The sequence below is a fragment of the Mastigoproctus giganteus genome, chromosome 6 (assembly GCF_048544385.1).
Source record: "Mastigoproctus giganteus isolate SK-2022 chromosome 6, ASM4854438v1, whole genome shotgun sequence".
NCBI classification, from domain to species: Eukaryota; Metazoa; Arthropoda; class Arachnida; order Uropygi; family Thelyphonidae; genus Mastigoproctus; species Mastigoproctus giganteus.
The window spans coordinates 222,428,065-222,443,868 of record NC_143580.1 but is presented as its reverse complement, the minus strand read 5'-3'; the positions used below and the strand labels follow the sequence as shown (position 1 = coordinate 222,443,868).

Genomic DNA, 15,804 nt, shown 5'->3' with positions numbered 1-15,804 from the left:
TTAAATAGCTTAAAAAATCATGATACTTTATTATTGCTTTGAGCAGTAATGAATTTGAGTAAATTTATATATGAGCTAATAAATTTACGAGTAAAAATATATATGAATTAATAAATTTATGAATAAATTTGTTTATATTTCACAGCATGATGAAATCCCTGTTATTGAGTGCAAAGATAAAGTTTCTCCAAGCAGGCAACAATGAGGGAATTGATCATATTGATATTTACCTTAGCCGCCTTGATGTTATTAGAATGCTAGTTACTGCCAATTGTACACATTTAATTCCATCCACTGAGATCACCGACGAGGAAGCTTTAAGGTAAACATTAAATACTTTTTATGATAACAAATCAGTACCGTTAAATTTTGAGTGTTGACATGAATTTGTCTACATGTACTAGTACGTTTCACTATACATTAAACTATTTTTCTCTAAGAAAAATAAATTTTAAAAAGTCTGAAATTTCTTATACAAATACTTGAGATCAAATTACAAGGACACAAAAATTAGGAATGCATGTCATTCTGGCTTACATGAAGGCATGACTAGTGAAACAATAACAAGTGGATTGGGAACATAAAACTGACTTGGAAAATATCGATCTTGCACAACTTCTATTAGAAGTTGTGCAAGAAAAGGATTAGAAGAAAAGGATTCTTGCACAACTTCTATTAGAATAAGTAGCAACCTGGAGCGAGGGGTGTTGAGGGTTTCAGGGACAGGTGGCAGTCATCGTGAAACAGGTGGGTATATGGGATGTGTTAGAGTAATTAAGAATAAGAATAGGTGCATGTATACTTGCATGAATACCAATGCTAGAATTATAGTAAATATATTTGATGAATTTGAAGTGTTGGTCAAGACATCAAAGGCGGATATTGTTGGGATATCAGAGACATGGTGTCACACTGATATAAGGAATGCCGAACTGCAATTTGGGGAGTACAATGTGTACAGAAAGGATAGACAGGATAAGAAGGGAGGAGGTGTTATGCTGTTAATTAAGAAAAACATAAAATCAAAAGAAGTGCATCCAGTTGATATAGATCAACAGTGCACTGTTGAGTCAGTTTGGTGTGACACAAGCACTGCGAAAGCAAAAATAAGAGTAGGAGTGTGTTATAGGCCTAATGACTTGAATGAGTACAATGAACAATTGTACAGAGAAATAGAGTGGGCTAGTAAATTGGAATGTCTTATAATGGGGGATTTTAACTTCCCAGATATTGACTGGAACTTGTGGGTTGGGCACTCACACACTAGTCAGACATTTGTGGATTTATTAGATGATTGTTTTCTGCAGCAGCATGTTCGAGAGGCAACCAGAGAAAGTAATACTCTTGATCTGGTTATCAGCAGTGATCATTCATGTATTAGCAATTTGCAGATAAAAGAACCACTAGATGGCAGTGATCACAGTGTACTGACGTGGGATTTACTTAAAGATTTAATTACCATCAGGGTAAAAGGAAAGGGTTTTTGCTTCCGTAAAGGCGATTACAGTGGTCTCCGACAGTTTTTAAATTCTGTACAGTGGGATAAACTGACGATGTTACCAACAGTAAATTCTAAGTGGGAAGCATTCAAGGAATTAATCGTGGATGCTACTAAAAGTTTCATACCTATTAAGAAATATTGTTCAAGGTTTAGGCCTAAATGGTTGTCAAATGAACTAATGAGACTCGTAACAGAGAAGAAAAAATGCATGGGATGCATATAAATTATCAAGCGACTCAGAAGCCTATGGCAGATATAAGTTAATCTGTAATCAGGTCACAAAGGAGGTTTGGCAGGTGAAGGCAGATTACGAGAAATCCTTGGCAAAAGATGCTAAGAAAAACAGCAAGGATTTCTTTACTTATATAAACTCTAAAAGGAAGAGGATGAATCTGATTGGTCCACTTGACATCGATGGTTCGACTGTTGACGATCCTGCTCAGATGGCAAACAAACTGAATGAGTATTTTGGATCTACATTCACACGTGAGGAATTATTAAGGTTTGAAAATGGGAGAAGGTTATCAAATTGTAGCAGGATACTTAATGATTTTGTAATAACTGAAAGCAAAGTGGAGGAGAAATTGTTGAAGTTAAACGTAAGAAAAGCACCTGGGGTAGATGGGATCTATCCAGTTATATTAAAGGAGGCGGCAAAGCAACTAAGCAAACCCTTAGCCATAATTATGAGAGCATCCTTGGACTCAGGGGAGGTTCCCACGGACTGGAGATGTGGAAATGTATCCCCAATTCACAAAGGGGGATCGAAGAGTGACACGAGTAATTACAGACCAGTTAGTTTAACTTCTGTTCTGGGTAAAATAATGGAGTCGCTGGTTAAAGATGCATTGCAGGATCATCTAGACAAGACTGCAGCAATAATTCAGACACAGCATGGGTTTGTTAAGGGAAAGTCTTGTCTGACAAATTTGATTGGATATTATGATGTGGTTACAAAGGAACTGGATGCAAAAAATAATTTTGATATCATATATTTGGATTTCAGGAAAGCTTTTGACACTGTTGCGCATGGAAGACTATTGTACAAATTGGAGCAGAATGGTATTAAGGGTAAGTTGCTACAATGCATAAAAGGATGGTTAAGTGGGAGAAGACAGAGGGTGGTAATCAATGGGTGCTGCTCTTCTTGGACTAATGTTATTAGTGGAGTCCCACAGGGTTCGGTGTTGGGTCCACTGTTGTTTTGTATATTTATCAATGATATTGATGAAGGTATGTCAGGCTTAGTGTCGAAGTTTGCAGATGATACAAAGGTTGGCAGGGTTGTTAATGACAGTAATGGCAGTGTGCTACTGCAACAAGATCTAGATAATTTGGGCAGATGGGCTAAGAAGTGGCAACTGAAGTTTAACCTTGACAAATGCAAAGTACTGCATATGGGTAGAAGTAACCCCAGAGAAACGTACCAACTGTGTGGTACTACACTTAAGGTGGTAGAAAATGAAAAAGACCTGGGAGTAATTGTGCAGGCAGATATGAAGTTTTCTGAGCAATGCAGACAGGCTGCCAGGGCAGGTCATGGGGTTTTGTCAATGATATATAGGAATTTTGCTAGCAGGAAAAAGGAGGTGATTATCCCTCTGTATAAGGCAATGGTCAGGCCACGCCTTGAGTACTGCGTACAGGTCTGGAGGCCTCATTTTAGGAAGGATGTAGATTTACTTGAGCGTGTACAGAGACGGCAACAAGATTGGTGAGGGGAATGAAGGGATCCTCTTATCAAGAGAGAGGCTTAAGTTCTGCAAATTGCAGTGGCTGGAGACTAGGCACCTGCGCGGTGATCTGATTGAGGTGTATAAGGCCTTGAATGGGTTCAGCACGCTGAATTCTGATAGGATCCTTTCACTTGTTCAGATTACGAACCTAAGGGGGCATAAATTCAAATTAAGAAAGGACAGATGTAGAATAGATGTGCGGAAATTTGCCTTTAGCCAGCGGGTGGTTAATTGCTGGAACAAACTTCCATCTGTCGTTGTGGAAGTTGATAGATTGAATAAATTTAAGGAGGAACTGGACAGGCATTTGGAGGGAATGATGTGATTTTTTTTTTTTTTGGCTGATGCTGCATAAGCTCATACATTTGCTTTCTTGCATCACGTGCCACTACTACTACTACTATATCCATAAGAGGCCCGTTAAGTTACATACGAATACAATTTTATATACAATCTGGCCACCAGGATTTTGCCCGGTGTTCCGGCAGTCCAATCCACCCCTGAACAGGGGTGGATTGGACTGCCGTAGATAAAATAAAGAAATACTGCTTGATTTTGTATTTAGTAATAGTATTTGCCTTCTGCAAGAAAGCAACAGGCTTTTGCTGCACTTGCAAAAAAAAAAAGTAGATAAGAAAATACAAATTATATACTTCCTTCCTCACACAGGTAACTATCCAGTTGACCTTTGAATTTATTCAAACTGTCAGCCTCAACTACCTGCAAGGGCAACTTGTTCCAGCAATCTATGACATGCTGGTTAAAATAAAACTTCCTACAATCTAATCTAAATCCCATGTAATTTTAATTTATGGCCCCTAGGTCACCTCTGAAGTGCCCACATAATTGGAGGCTCTCCTCATACAGTCATCCTTCTACTTATCTCACCATTCAAGTTGCCTGTCTTTGTACCCTTTCAAGAACATCAGTGTCTTTTTTCAGATGAGATCTCCATACTTGAACACAGTATTCCAAATGTGGTCTTAAAATTGCCTTATACAGTGGGATTGTGACCTCCCATCTCTACAGGATAACATTTGATAAATCATCAAATTTTATATACCTGTTTACACTGTTCAGAAATGAACAGTGTAAACTGTTCATTACTCCCAGATTTAATTCAACACAAATAAGTGATAATGCACATGCTAATGCTAGGAGCATTGTAAATAAATTTGATGAATCTGAAGTAGTGATTAAGTCAACAAATGCACACATTGTTGGGATAGCAGAGACATGGTGTCACACTGACATAAGTGTTGTTGAATTTGAATATGGGGAGTACATATTAACCATATTAAATTTAAGGCAGTTCATCCAGTGGATATGGCCAGCAGGAAATGTAGAGTCAGTTTGGTGGGTTATAAGCATTGGGAAAACAAAATTGAAAGTAAGTCTGTTATAAGCCTAATAAAGGTATTCGCAGGCCGGCCACTAGTTAGTACGCTGAACCGAACCTGTTGGTAACTCTTTAGGAGGCTTCCAGATCAGCTAATGTATAATCTTGCTATCTCTACTCTGCCAGATAGTGACTGGAAGGAGTCCGAGTAGTGTGTATGTGGGGGGCATTGTCGAAGCTACATTATGTCAAGAATCTAGGTATATTCTTATGATGTGCAAGTCATATCCAAAAATTTCATTACTTCATATAGCATGTCCCCCCCACCCACTTTTTCTTACTATTGAATACACCAAGAATTGTAAAACTAATAGAGTAAGCTTATCTGCGAAAAATCTAAACCTCCCAAACACTTCCTAGTTCATTTCACAAATATACATGGTCTCAATTCTAATCTCAACGATGTCCATTTCCATTGCAATCTGCCAAACCCCATGTACTTTTTCTGACAGAATCTCAGTTATCGGTTAATTCAACTACTACTCATCTCAGTTGCCCAAATTATTCACTGTATGATTCCTTTCGCCTCAAAGGTGGTACTTGTGCATATGTTCATTCTGATATTCCCTGTCAGAGAATTGGTAATTTGGAATCTTCTCTGGTGTAAAATCTCTCTACCTCATTGTGTCAAATTCATTGGTTGCCTCTACTGTTCTCCCAACTCCACTAATCACTTGGAGCTCTTTGACTTCCTCTCTTTGCAACTTGACTTTCTCCAATCCAGCTTTCCTAACAGTGAGGTAATTTTCCTTGGTTCACAACTCCAGCTGGCTTCTGTTTTCTAGTCACACCAACCCAGCTGGTCGAGATGCTAAAGCTTTTGCAATTACTAATGACCTTGCACAGATTGTTCATTTACCTACAAGAATACCAGACAATCCTAACCATACAGCCAACACGCTTGATCTTTTTCTCACAAACAACTGTTCTAAGTACACATTGAAGTAAGTGGTATTTTAGGTACCTCAGATCATAACTTGGTGATTCTCTCTTCTCCAATGGAGCCTTTATCTCATGGCTATTCCCAACCTCATATTATTTGGCATTACAAGAATGCAAAATGGGATGATCTGCAAGATTTATTTTCTTCTTTTCCATGGTTAGACTACTGTTTCAAAACTTCTGATGTCAGCATTTGCTCAGATCGCGTCAGCGAAATTATTCTTGCAGGAATGGAATCCTTTATCCCACACTCCACTTTAAAATCTCGTCCTTTATCTAAACCTTGGTTTTCCAATAAATGTGCTAAGGTTGTTCAAGAGAAGAATGTTGCATATCGTAATTGGCTTGTTTCTAATTCTTCAGTTTCATTTTCTGCCTACACCAAAGCTCGCAACAATTGTAAAGCACTTATTAATCAGTCCAAACTAGAGTTTGAACAGGCTAAGAATAGAAAACTTGCTTCTTGCCCTAATGGTAGCCGAGTATTCTGGTCTCTTGCCAGAGCTTTTGGCCGCACCTTTTGTCCATCGCTGCTTCCACCTCTTTCAAAACCAGATGGTTCTGTTGTCACTTCAGCCAAGCTTAAAGCTAACCTGCTAGCGTCCCATTTTTCTTCGAACTCGTGTATTATTGATCTTGGTAAAACAGCTCTCAGCATTCCCAACATGCTCCATTCAATGCCTCCTGTGGTCTTCCATCAAAAGGATGTCAGAAAGATTTTGACAAATCTCGATGCTGCGAAAGCTCCAGGTCCTGATGGTATTTCTCCACTTGTTCTCAAAACCTGTGCTCCTGAACTTAATCATGTTCTTTGCCGCCTTTTTTCACTTTCTTATTCCAAAGGTTTTTTTCCTTCTGCTTAGAAATTTGCTCATATCCAGCCAGTTCCTAAAAAGGGTGACAAATCCCTCTCATCCAATTATCATCCCATTGCAATTACTTCTACTCTTTCTAAAGTAATGGAGAAATCAATTAACTGCCAACTCTTAAACTACCTAGAAACCTTCCATCCGATCAACGATCGCCAGTATGGATTCCATCAGTGTCAATCCACTGGTGATATTCTGGCTTGTGTTACCCATTTATGGAAAATTGAATAGAAAAGTTTGGTGAAACACAAGCAGTTGCTCTTGACATCTCAAAGGCTTTCGATCGTGTTTGGCATAATCTTCTAAACAAGCTTCCATCTTATGGTTTGTTAACTGTTTTTAGTAATTGGTTATTCAGTTTTCTCTCTGATCGCCCAATGAGGATGATGATAGATGGCTTTTTGTCTTCTAACTTCTCCACTAATGCTGGTATTCCCCAGGGTTCAGTTCTTTCCCCCACTCTTTTCCTCTTGTATATTAATGACCTTCCATTCACTGGCAATCCTATCCATAGTTTTGCCGATGATAGCACATTGCATTCCACTTTCCATTTTGAAACATCTTGCACTGCTCAATCAACTTCAATTTCTCGAATATTTACTACCAGTTCCTTAAATGTCGATCTCCAGGTAATTCTCCAGTTGGGCAAAGACAACTTAGTTGATTTCAATCCTTCTAAAACTCAGTCTTGTCTTATATCTCACAAAAAGGATTCTTCTGCTCCTATGCTTATCTTTGGTGACACTCTGATTTCTAGGCAAAATGATATATCTCTTTTGAGGATTACCCTGACTTCTAATCTCTCTTGGCACAAGCACATTACAAATATTGCTTCCTCTTCATCTAAAAAACTTGGTTTTCTCTTTTGCTCTCGGCGTTACTTTTCTTCCAAACAGCTGTTCAATCTGTACAAATCGCAAATCCGCCCTGCCATGGAATATTGTTCCCACATCTGGGGGGGTGCCCCCAAAACCTCTCTCAGGCTTCTAGATTCTATTGAGAAGAGGGCAGTTAGGTTAATAAATGACTCCTCTCTAACAGAGTCTCTCCACTCTCTGTCTCATAGATGTACTGTTTCTGCTGCATGCCTTTTCTACAGATATTTCTATGGGCACTGTTCTTCTGAATTGGCTTCTATAATTCCTGCTCTCTCTCTTTCAAAACAGTCCGAAAACCTGCTGCCACCAGCCATCATCCATTTACTGTCCAACTTCAAACTCACAGAACCAACTTTTCATCTTCCTCATTTATTCATTCAACTGCCGTTTTCTGGAACAACCTTCCTTCGTATGTATTTCTTGAAAATTACAGTCTACAGAAGTTAAAGTATAATGTTTCATCTTCTCAACCTCCAACCCAAGCACGGTATTAAGTATTAAAAGTTCTATTACCTCTCTTGTTTGGGGGTTTTCATAAAAAAACTGTGATGAATATTCCTAACAGCTGTACAGGGAAATAGAATGGGCCAGCAAATCAGAATGTCTCATAATGGGGGATTTTAACTTTCCAGATGTTTACTGGAATTTGTGGGTTGGTGACTCACACACTAGCAATACCATTGTGAATCTCTTGGATGACTGTTTTCTACAGTAGCATGCTAGAGAGGCAACAAGAGGAAGCAATAACATTAAAAATCTGCAGGTAAAAGACCCACTGTGTGACAGTGATCGCATTGTACGATTGTGGAATTTATTTAAAGTCATAACTACTGCCAAGGGTAAAAGGAAAGGCTTTTGCTTTCGTAAGGCTGACCACAGTGGGCTCAGACAGTTTTTAAATTCTGTACAGTGGGCACAACTGATGATATTAACAAGAGCAAATTCTAAATGGGAAATATTCAGGGAAGTAATCAAAGAAGCTACTAGGCTTTTCAGAGCAAAGGAATACTGTTCAAGACTTAGACCTCAATTGATGTCAGCTAAACAGAGTCATGTGCTGGAGAAGAAAAGTGCATGGGATGCATATAAATTATGAGGTGATATAGAAGCCTATGGTAGATATAAATTAGCATGTAATCAAGTCACAAAGGAAGTTAGGCAAGCTAAGTCACATTATGAGAAATCTGTCAAAGAATGAAAAGAAAAATAGCAAAGACTTCTATGCTTATATAACAGTAGAAGGAAGGGATTGAATCACATTGGGCCACCTGATGTCAATGGGTTAACTGTTGATAAACTTGCTCAAGTTGCAGACAAATTGAATAGGTATTTTGCTTCTATGTTCATTCATGAGGAATTCTTTAAAGAAGAGGATTCCAGAAGTTTATCAAATTCTAACATGGAGCTAAATGACTTTATGATAACTTAAAGGAAAGTGGAGGAGAAATTTCTGAAGATGGACATAAAAAAGACACCTGGGGTGGATGGAATCAATCCAGTTATACTAAGGGAGGCAGTAAAGGAGGTAAGCAAACCCTTAATCATAATTATGAGAGCATCCTTGGGCTGACCGGGCTAGCCGGGTGGGTAAAGTGCCTGCCTGGTGACCCAAAGGTTGTGGGTTTGAATCCCGCGTCGGGCTTGGATCAAAGTACTACAAAAACCTTGGGAGGTGCATTATGCCCACAGAAGCCAAATGCGCCAACAACTACCAAAAAAAAAAAAAAAGAGAGAGAGAGCATCCTTGGATTCAGGGAAGGTACCTATGGACTGGAGGTGTGCAAATCTATCCCCAATTCATAAAGGGGGATATCAAAAGACGACGTGAGTAATTATAAACCTGTTAGCTTAATGTCTATTCCAGGGAAAATAATGGAATCATTGATTAAAGAAGTAATGCAGGACCATCTGGACAGGCATGCAATTATACTGCAATCACAGCATGGATTTTTTAAGGGGCGATCTTGTCTAACCAATCTGATAGATTACTATGAGCAGTGACCAAGGAACTGGATGCAAAAAATAATTTTTACATCATATATTTGGATTTCAGGAAGGCTTTTGATACTGTTGCACATAAAAGACTGCTATACAAACTGGAGCAATATGGCATTAAGGGCAAGTTACTGCTATGGATAAAGGGATGGTTAAGTGGAAGAAGACAGAGTGTGGTTATCAATGAGCACTTCTCTTTGTGGATTAATTATTAGTGGAGTTCCCCAGGTTCAGTGTTGGGTCCATTGTTGTTTCAATATTTATAAATGAAATTGACGAAGTTATATCAGACTTAAGGTCTATCTTTTTAAGTGATGCAAAGGTTGGCAGGGTGATTAACCACAATCATCAGGGTGAGCTTCAACAAATCAAGGAAATTTGGGTCAATGGGCTGAGATATGTCAATTGAAGTTTAACATTGACAAATGCAAGATACTGCCTATGGGTAGCAGTAACTCCAGAGTAACTTATCAACTGTGTGGTACTACACTCAGATTAGTGGAGAATGAAAAATTCAGAATTTCATGTCAAACTGTGCAGTCAGACTTGAAATTCTCTGAGCAGTGCAGACATGCTGCCAGGACAGCTCATGGGGTTTTGTGGATGATATACAGAAACTTTGCTAGCAGGAATAAGGAGGTGATTATCCCTTTGTATAAGGCCATGGTTAGCCTGCATCTTCCACAATGAATAGCAGTATACAAAGTGTATAATATATTTGGGGATTGCTATTCCCCAAGTATAAAACAAGTGCTATGTTTTAAAGCATTAAAACATAGCTACCACTTCTCTGACCATCTTTAAACTCTGTTCAAGTCATCCTGAAAGAGTGCTTATTTTTTCATTTAGGTTTATAACTATATAAACCTGAACTTGTGTTGGGGGGAGGTAATCATAGTAAGGCTTATTGGGTTGTCTCAGACCAAATGGACATCAGTATATTGCATCCTTTATCTATATACAAGATGAAAAACCCAGGAAAAACCTTTCATCTCCATCTGAGATCAGTTAAACCAGCCTTGCCTTGAAATGGCTTCAGTAAGTGTTTTGTTATCAAGAGAGTTTGACACTAAGCCATTGGACATTTTAAAATAGTCCTGTATTTAATCAATGTAATGTTGTTTATTATAAATTTATTTTTTTCTTTTTGGGTGTTATCCATCAAGAAATAAACTACACGAACTCCCCGACTTATGTAAGGGTTGTGTTCCGCGTAACACTACGTAAGTTTGAATTTCCCTAAATAAACCTTTAGGGAAATTCCACACTCACAACTATGCGTGCTGAATTTGATAGAAGAAAAAAAGAAATGTTCGACGAACATGTAAATAGAATTATTTATTCAATTTTTTTATCTCATGCGCAGGAAAAATTACAAAAGTGTACAAAAGTACAAAAAATTACAAAAAGAGACAGGAGATTGGCATAACGTCAACAAGTTTTACCTTTCGAGCATCGTTACCAGAATTAACTCTACAGCTGATAAGCACTCCGCTGCGGAAGTTGAGTGCTGTGGAGATTTAGAAGGGGTTTTTTCCAACACATCACAAAATTTCTCTGCAGCTGCAGAATCGGCACTGGCAACTTCACTGCATACTTTAATGTTTTGGAAACCAGCGCGATGCTTGAACCTATTAAACCACCCGTTGCTTGCCACGAACTTGGCTTGGGGTTTGCCGTACTTATCGTTATCTTCATAAATACTTCTTGCTTGAATGGCCGTTAGATTTGGGTGCACTTGCTTCTGAATCTGATTCTCCATCCATATTATTAATAGCTTTTCCACCTTCGATATAGCACCTGAATGCTGTTTTGTGATCACTGTTGGGGGCGGACTGGCCCTGGTGTGAAGTACGTTGATCCTTGAACATGTTCTTTTATACGTGCACTGTCCCTTGAAATAGTATTCACTGTAGAAGCAGCAAGACCTAATTCTGTGCAATAAATGACAACTTTGTCCTGCTTCGTACTTCTTAATTAATCATCTTCATTTCTAAATCAGTTTTGTTTTGTTTCGTTTCCTAGCACTGCCAGCATTTGCACTTTCCATTGGTTGCTTTCCCTTCATCATTGTAATAAGTAAATAGGAACGAAGAGAAGATTCTGAAAATTTATTTATGTTTTTTTATATGATTGAAGATTTCAGTGAAGGAAACTCATTTCACCATAATAACGTAAAAACCCAACAGAATTCCAGTTATCGGGATTATTGCAAATGCAGTGAGATCGAGTTTACTACGTAAGTTTTATAATAGATTGCGCTAACAGAAAAGCCCAATAAACCAGAAAGTGCAAATTGTTTTTATAATTTTATGGTAGTGACCTCCAGAAATGTGTTTTAGAAAAATATCACAAAGGCGTTCAAAATTGATTCTTATAATGGAACATATGATAACAATGAAAGTGTAGTGCAATTTCCATTATAAAAATGACCTTTTAGAGAGATAAATAGCTTAGTTATATAGTGCAAATTTCAACTTCCAAGAAACAAATTACCAAAACAACCAATGTGTTATTGGGTTCACATTATGATATTTTCACAGTACCTCCATTTATTCCTGTGGGATGCAAAATACGTTTCTACGATTTTTTTTAAGTTTGCAGCGGCCGGCAAAAACTTTCATAAAGTCGAATTTCCATAAGTCAAGTATTACATAAGTCGGGGAGTTCCTGTATTCAGATATTTTATACACCATTATAAATAATTTTAATAAACTATCATCACGTTACAAACCCATTACTGGGTTTCACATGTATAATGAGTCCCTTTGATCTTAGCCAAAAGGCTGAGAAGCAAGAACATTGATTACAAATTTGCCTTTTCTAACTGCTAACATTATGTTGTGAGAAGTGTCTCCAGTCTAGTGTCTGGCATTCTCACAGCCTCTTGATCCCTGCCATCCCCCCATGCTCCATTAGTCCTTACTTAACTTTATTGTTGAAAAGCCCATTCCATAAATTCCCCATATATGTATTTATTTCCTTGTTTCTGTTTAAAACCATCTTGCTGAATTTCTTGCAAAAGGCAACTTTTACTTTGGTTTTCGAAGTCTTATTGCCCCCCTCTCTCATTACTGCAATTACTCCTATTATTTGTTTCCCCCATTAGTAAAACTTTGTAGTACTTGAGACAGATATTCTTCAAGTGATGGTGGCTAAGGCTGCTCCATGTAAGTGTAAAACACAGATGTAGTTGATAGTCAGTTCTCCTGAGTTTATTGCAATGAATTTTGTCTTCCACTCATTCTATGACAGCCATAATTAATGCTTGAAATTTGATGCTGATGGAACTGTTAGTAACCCTTGATATAGTAGTCCCCATATACCAGGTCCAAAACACTATTAATGCCAAGTCTATTGGAGGCAGCCACCCAAAACTGAAATGACAAAAGCAATAAGAGTTGAAGTGTGATTGAGGAAAGACAGTTGTAGAATAGATGTGCTGAAATTTGCCTTTAGCCAGGAGTAGTTGATTGCTGGAACAAACGTCCATCTGTTGTTATGGAAATTGATATCTCATCACGTTGATATCCCAACACTGAACCCTGAGGGACTCCACTAATAACATTAGTCCACGGTGAACAGTGTCCATTGATTACCACTCTCTGTCTTCTCCCCCTCAACCATCCCTTTATCCATAGCAGCAATTTGCCTCCAATGCCACACTGCTCCAATTTGTGCAGCAGTCTTCCATGTGCAACAGTATCAAAAGCCTTTCTAAGATCCAAGTATATAATATCAAAGTTATTCCCTGCATCCAGTTCTTTTGTGACTGCATCATAGTATCCAATCAAGTTGGTCAGGCAAGACTTCCCCTTAACAAAACCATGCTGTGTCCGATCTATAACTGAAGTCTTGTCTAGATGATCCTGCAGTGCTTCTTTAACCAGTGCCTCCATTAATTTTCCTGGAACAGAAGTTAAGCTCACAGGTCTATAATTACTTGTGTCAGCCTTTGATCCTCCTTTGTGAATTGGGGTCACATTTGCACATCTCCAGTTTATGGGTACCTCCCCTGAGTCCAAGGAAGCTCTCATAATTATGGCTAAGGGTTTGCTTACTTCCTTTGCTGCCATCTTTAATATAACTGGATATATTCCATCCACCCCAGGTGCCTTTCTTGTATTTATCTTCAACAATTTCTCCTCTACTTTACTCTCAATTATTACAAGATCATCTAGCTCACTGCCAGTATTTACTTCATCTATGGCATTCCCCTTCTTGAATAACTCCTCATGTGTGAATGTCGATGCAAAATATTCATTTAGTTTGTTAGCTACCTGAGCAGGATCATTAACAGTTGAACCATCGATATCAAGTGGACCAATCTGATTCATCCCCTTCCTTCTAGAGTTTACATAAGAAAAGAACTCTTTGCTGTTTTTCTTTGCATTCTTTGCCAAAGGTTTCTCATAATCTGCCTTTGCCTAACCTGCCATGTGTCTCATTAGTTCATCTGACATCCATTTAGGCCTAAACCTTGAACAATATTTCTTAGTTGGTATGTAAAGCCTAGTAGCTTCCAAGATAAGTTCTTTGAATGCTTCCCATTTTGAATTTGCTGTTGGTAACATCAGTTGGTCCCACTGTATAGAATTTAAATACTGTCTCAGACCATCGTAGTCACCTTTACAAAACCAATAACCCTTCCCTTTACCCCTGATGGTAGTTACCTCTTTGAGTAAATCCCACTTCAGCACACTGTGATCACTGCCACCTAGTGGTTCCTTTATCTGCAGATTCTTAATGCATGAAGAATCACTACTGATAATCAAATCAAGTATATTACTCCCTCTAGTTGCCTCCCGAACATGCTGATGTAGAAAACAATCATCCAGTAAATCCACAAAAGCCTTGCTCGTGTGTGAGTGACCAACCCACAAATTCCAGTCAATATCTGGGAAATTAAAGTCCCCCATTATAAGACTATCTGATTTACTGGCCCACTCTATTTCCCTGCACAGTTTCTTATTATACTCATCAGAGTCATTAGGCCTATAGCACACTCCTACTCTCAATTTTGATCTCTCAATGCTTATGTCACACCAAACTGACTCGACACTGCACTGTCCAGTGATGTCGACTGGCTTCACTTCCTTGGATTTTATGTTTCTTAACTAATAGCATAACTCCTCCTCCTCCCTTCCTATCCTGTCTATCCTTTCTGTAGATGTTGTACTCCCCAAATTCCAGTTCTGCATTCCTTATATCTGTGTGACACCACGTCTCTGATATCCCAACAATATACGCCTTTGATGCTTTGAGCAATACCTCAAATTCATCAAATTTATTTACCAAACTCCTAGCATTGGTTACACGCAAGTATACATGCATATACATGCACCTGTTTCTATTCTTAGCTACCCTAACACAACCCATATGTTTACTTGTACCGCAATGACTACCAGCAGTCTCTGAAACATCCTGCATCTTGTTTTCCAGGCTTCTGCTCATTCCAATAGAAGCAGTGCAAGAATCTCTTTCACCTCTGCCAGTGGCTACTGTTAATCTATTAATCCTTGTATCCCCCCCCAAACTAGCAGTTTTCCAACCCACCTAACACTGCCTTGATATCATCAGCAAATATTCTTGCACCCTTTCTATTTAAGTGTATCCCATCCTTGTAGAAGCAGTCTCTCCTGTTAACAAGTACAGACCAGGCAGAAAAAAATTCTACCCCTTGAGCCTTACGCAATCTTTGCAGGGCCGAATTGATCGACAAGGCTCTCATCATATACTCCCTCCTATCGTGTCTGGGCAGAATTGCAGACACTTTCAAATTCAACTCTAATTCACGGCTTTTTTTCAACAGTGACCTGTACTTGTTAAGTAATTCTGCCGGTCTCCTACTCTTAATATCATTAGTGCCAACGTGTACAACAATATCACCTTTTGTGCCCTTAAAAGATGATATCCGTTCTACAGCGTCATCAACCTTTGCCCCTGGAAGACATACCCTGGTCCTGTTCCACCTATCCTTTTTTACAAAGCATGTTCCCCGTTTCCCTGACAATAGAGTCACCAACAACTACTAGTTCCTTTTGGACCAGCGCATACTGCCTTGGGGGTGTTTTGACTTATCGGTGTATGTAGAATTCCTATTTAATTTAAAATAATTTTATTCAAATTTGAATGGAAAATTAAGGCTGGCAAACTTTGACACATTGCTTAATACATATTTAGAAAACTAAGAGATGCTTTAATACAAGAGGAAAGAATGAACCTTGCTTTAGAGTTATCGACGAAGTTTGGATTAGATGCCTCAGGAATTTGGGCTGGCTGGGGTTTGATACATCTTAAAGCTGGAAACTGGCCCACAGCAAGAGAGAAGTATTCTCGCTGTCTGAAGGTAAGCAGTTAAGCTAGTCAATTGCATTTACTATCTTTGTGTCTATTTATCTCTTTAATTGTGCTTAATTAATAATTTATAATGAAATTTTAAAAAATTAAGAAGTACATTTCCAAATTAATACGAGGTGTGAGC

General features: G+C 38.5%; 1 protein-coding gene across 1 annotated transcript in view; it reads left to right on the top strand.

Annotated features, from left to right (window-relative positions):
* Positions 1 to 15,804, top strand: part of LOC150085014 (zinc finger FYVE domain-containing protein 26-like) — a 192,189-nt gene that overhangs the window by 140,189 nt on the left and 36,196 nt on the right. The window contains exons 15-16 of the mRNA XM_090376435.1: positions 146 to 322; positions 15,504 to 15,669. Coding sequence (XP_090232561.1) covers positions 146 to 322; positions 15,504 to 15,669 — 343 coding nt within the window. The remainder of the gene's footprint in view (positions 1 to 145; positions 323 to 15,503; positions 15,670 to 15,804) is intronic.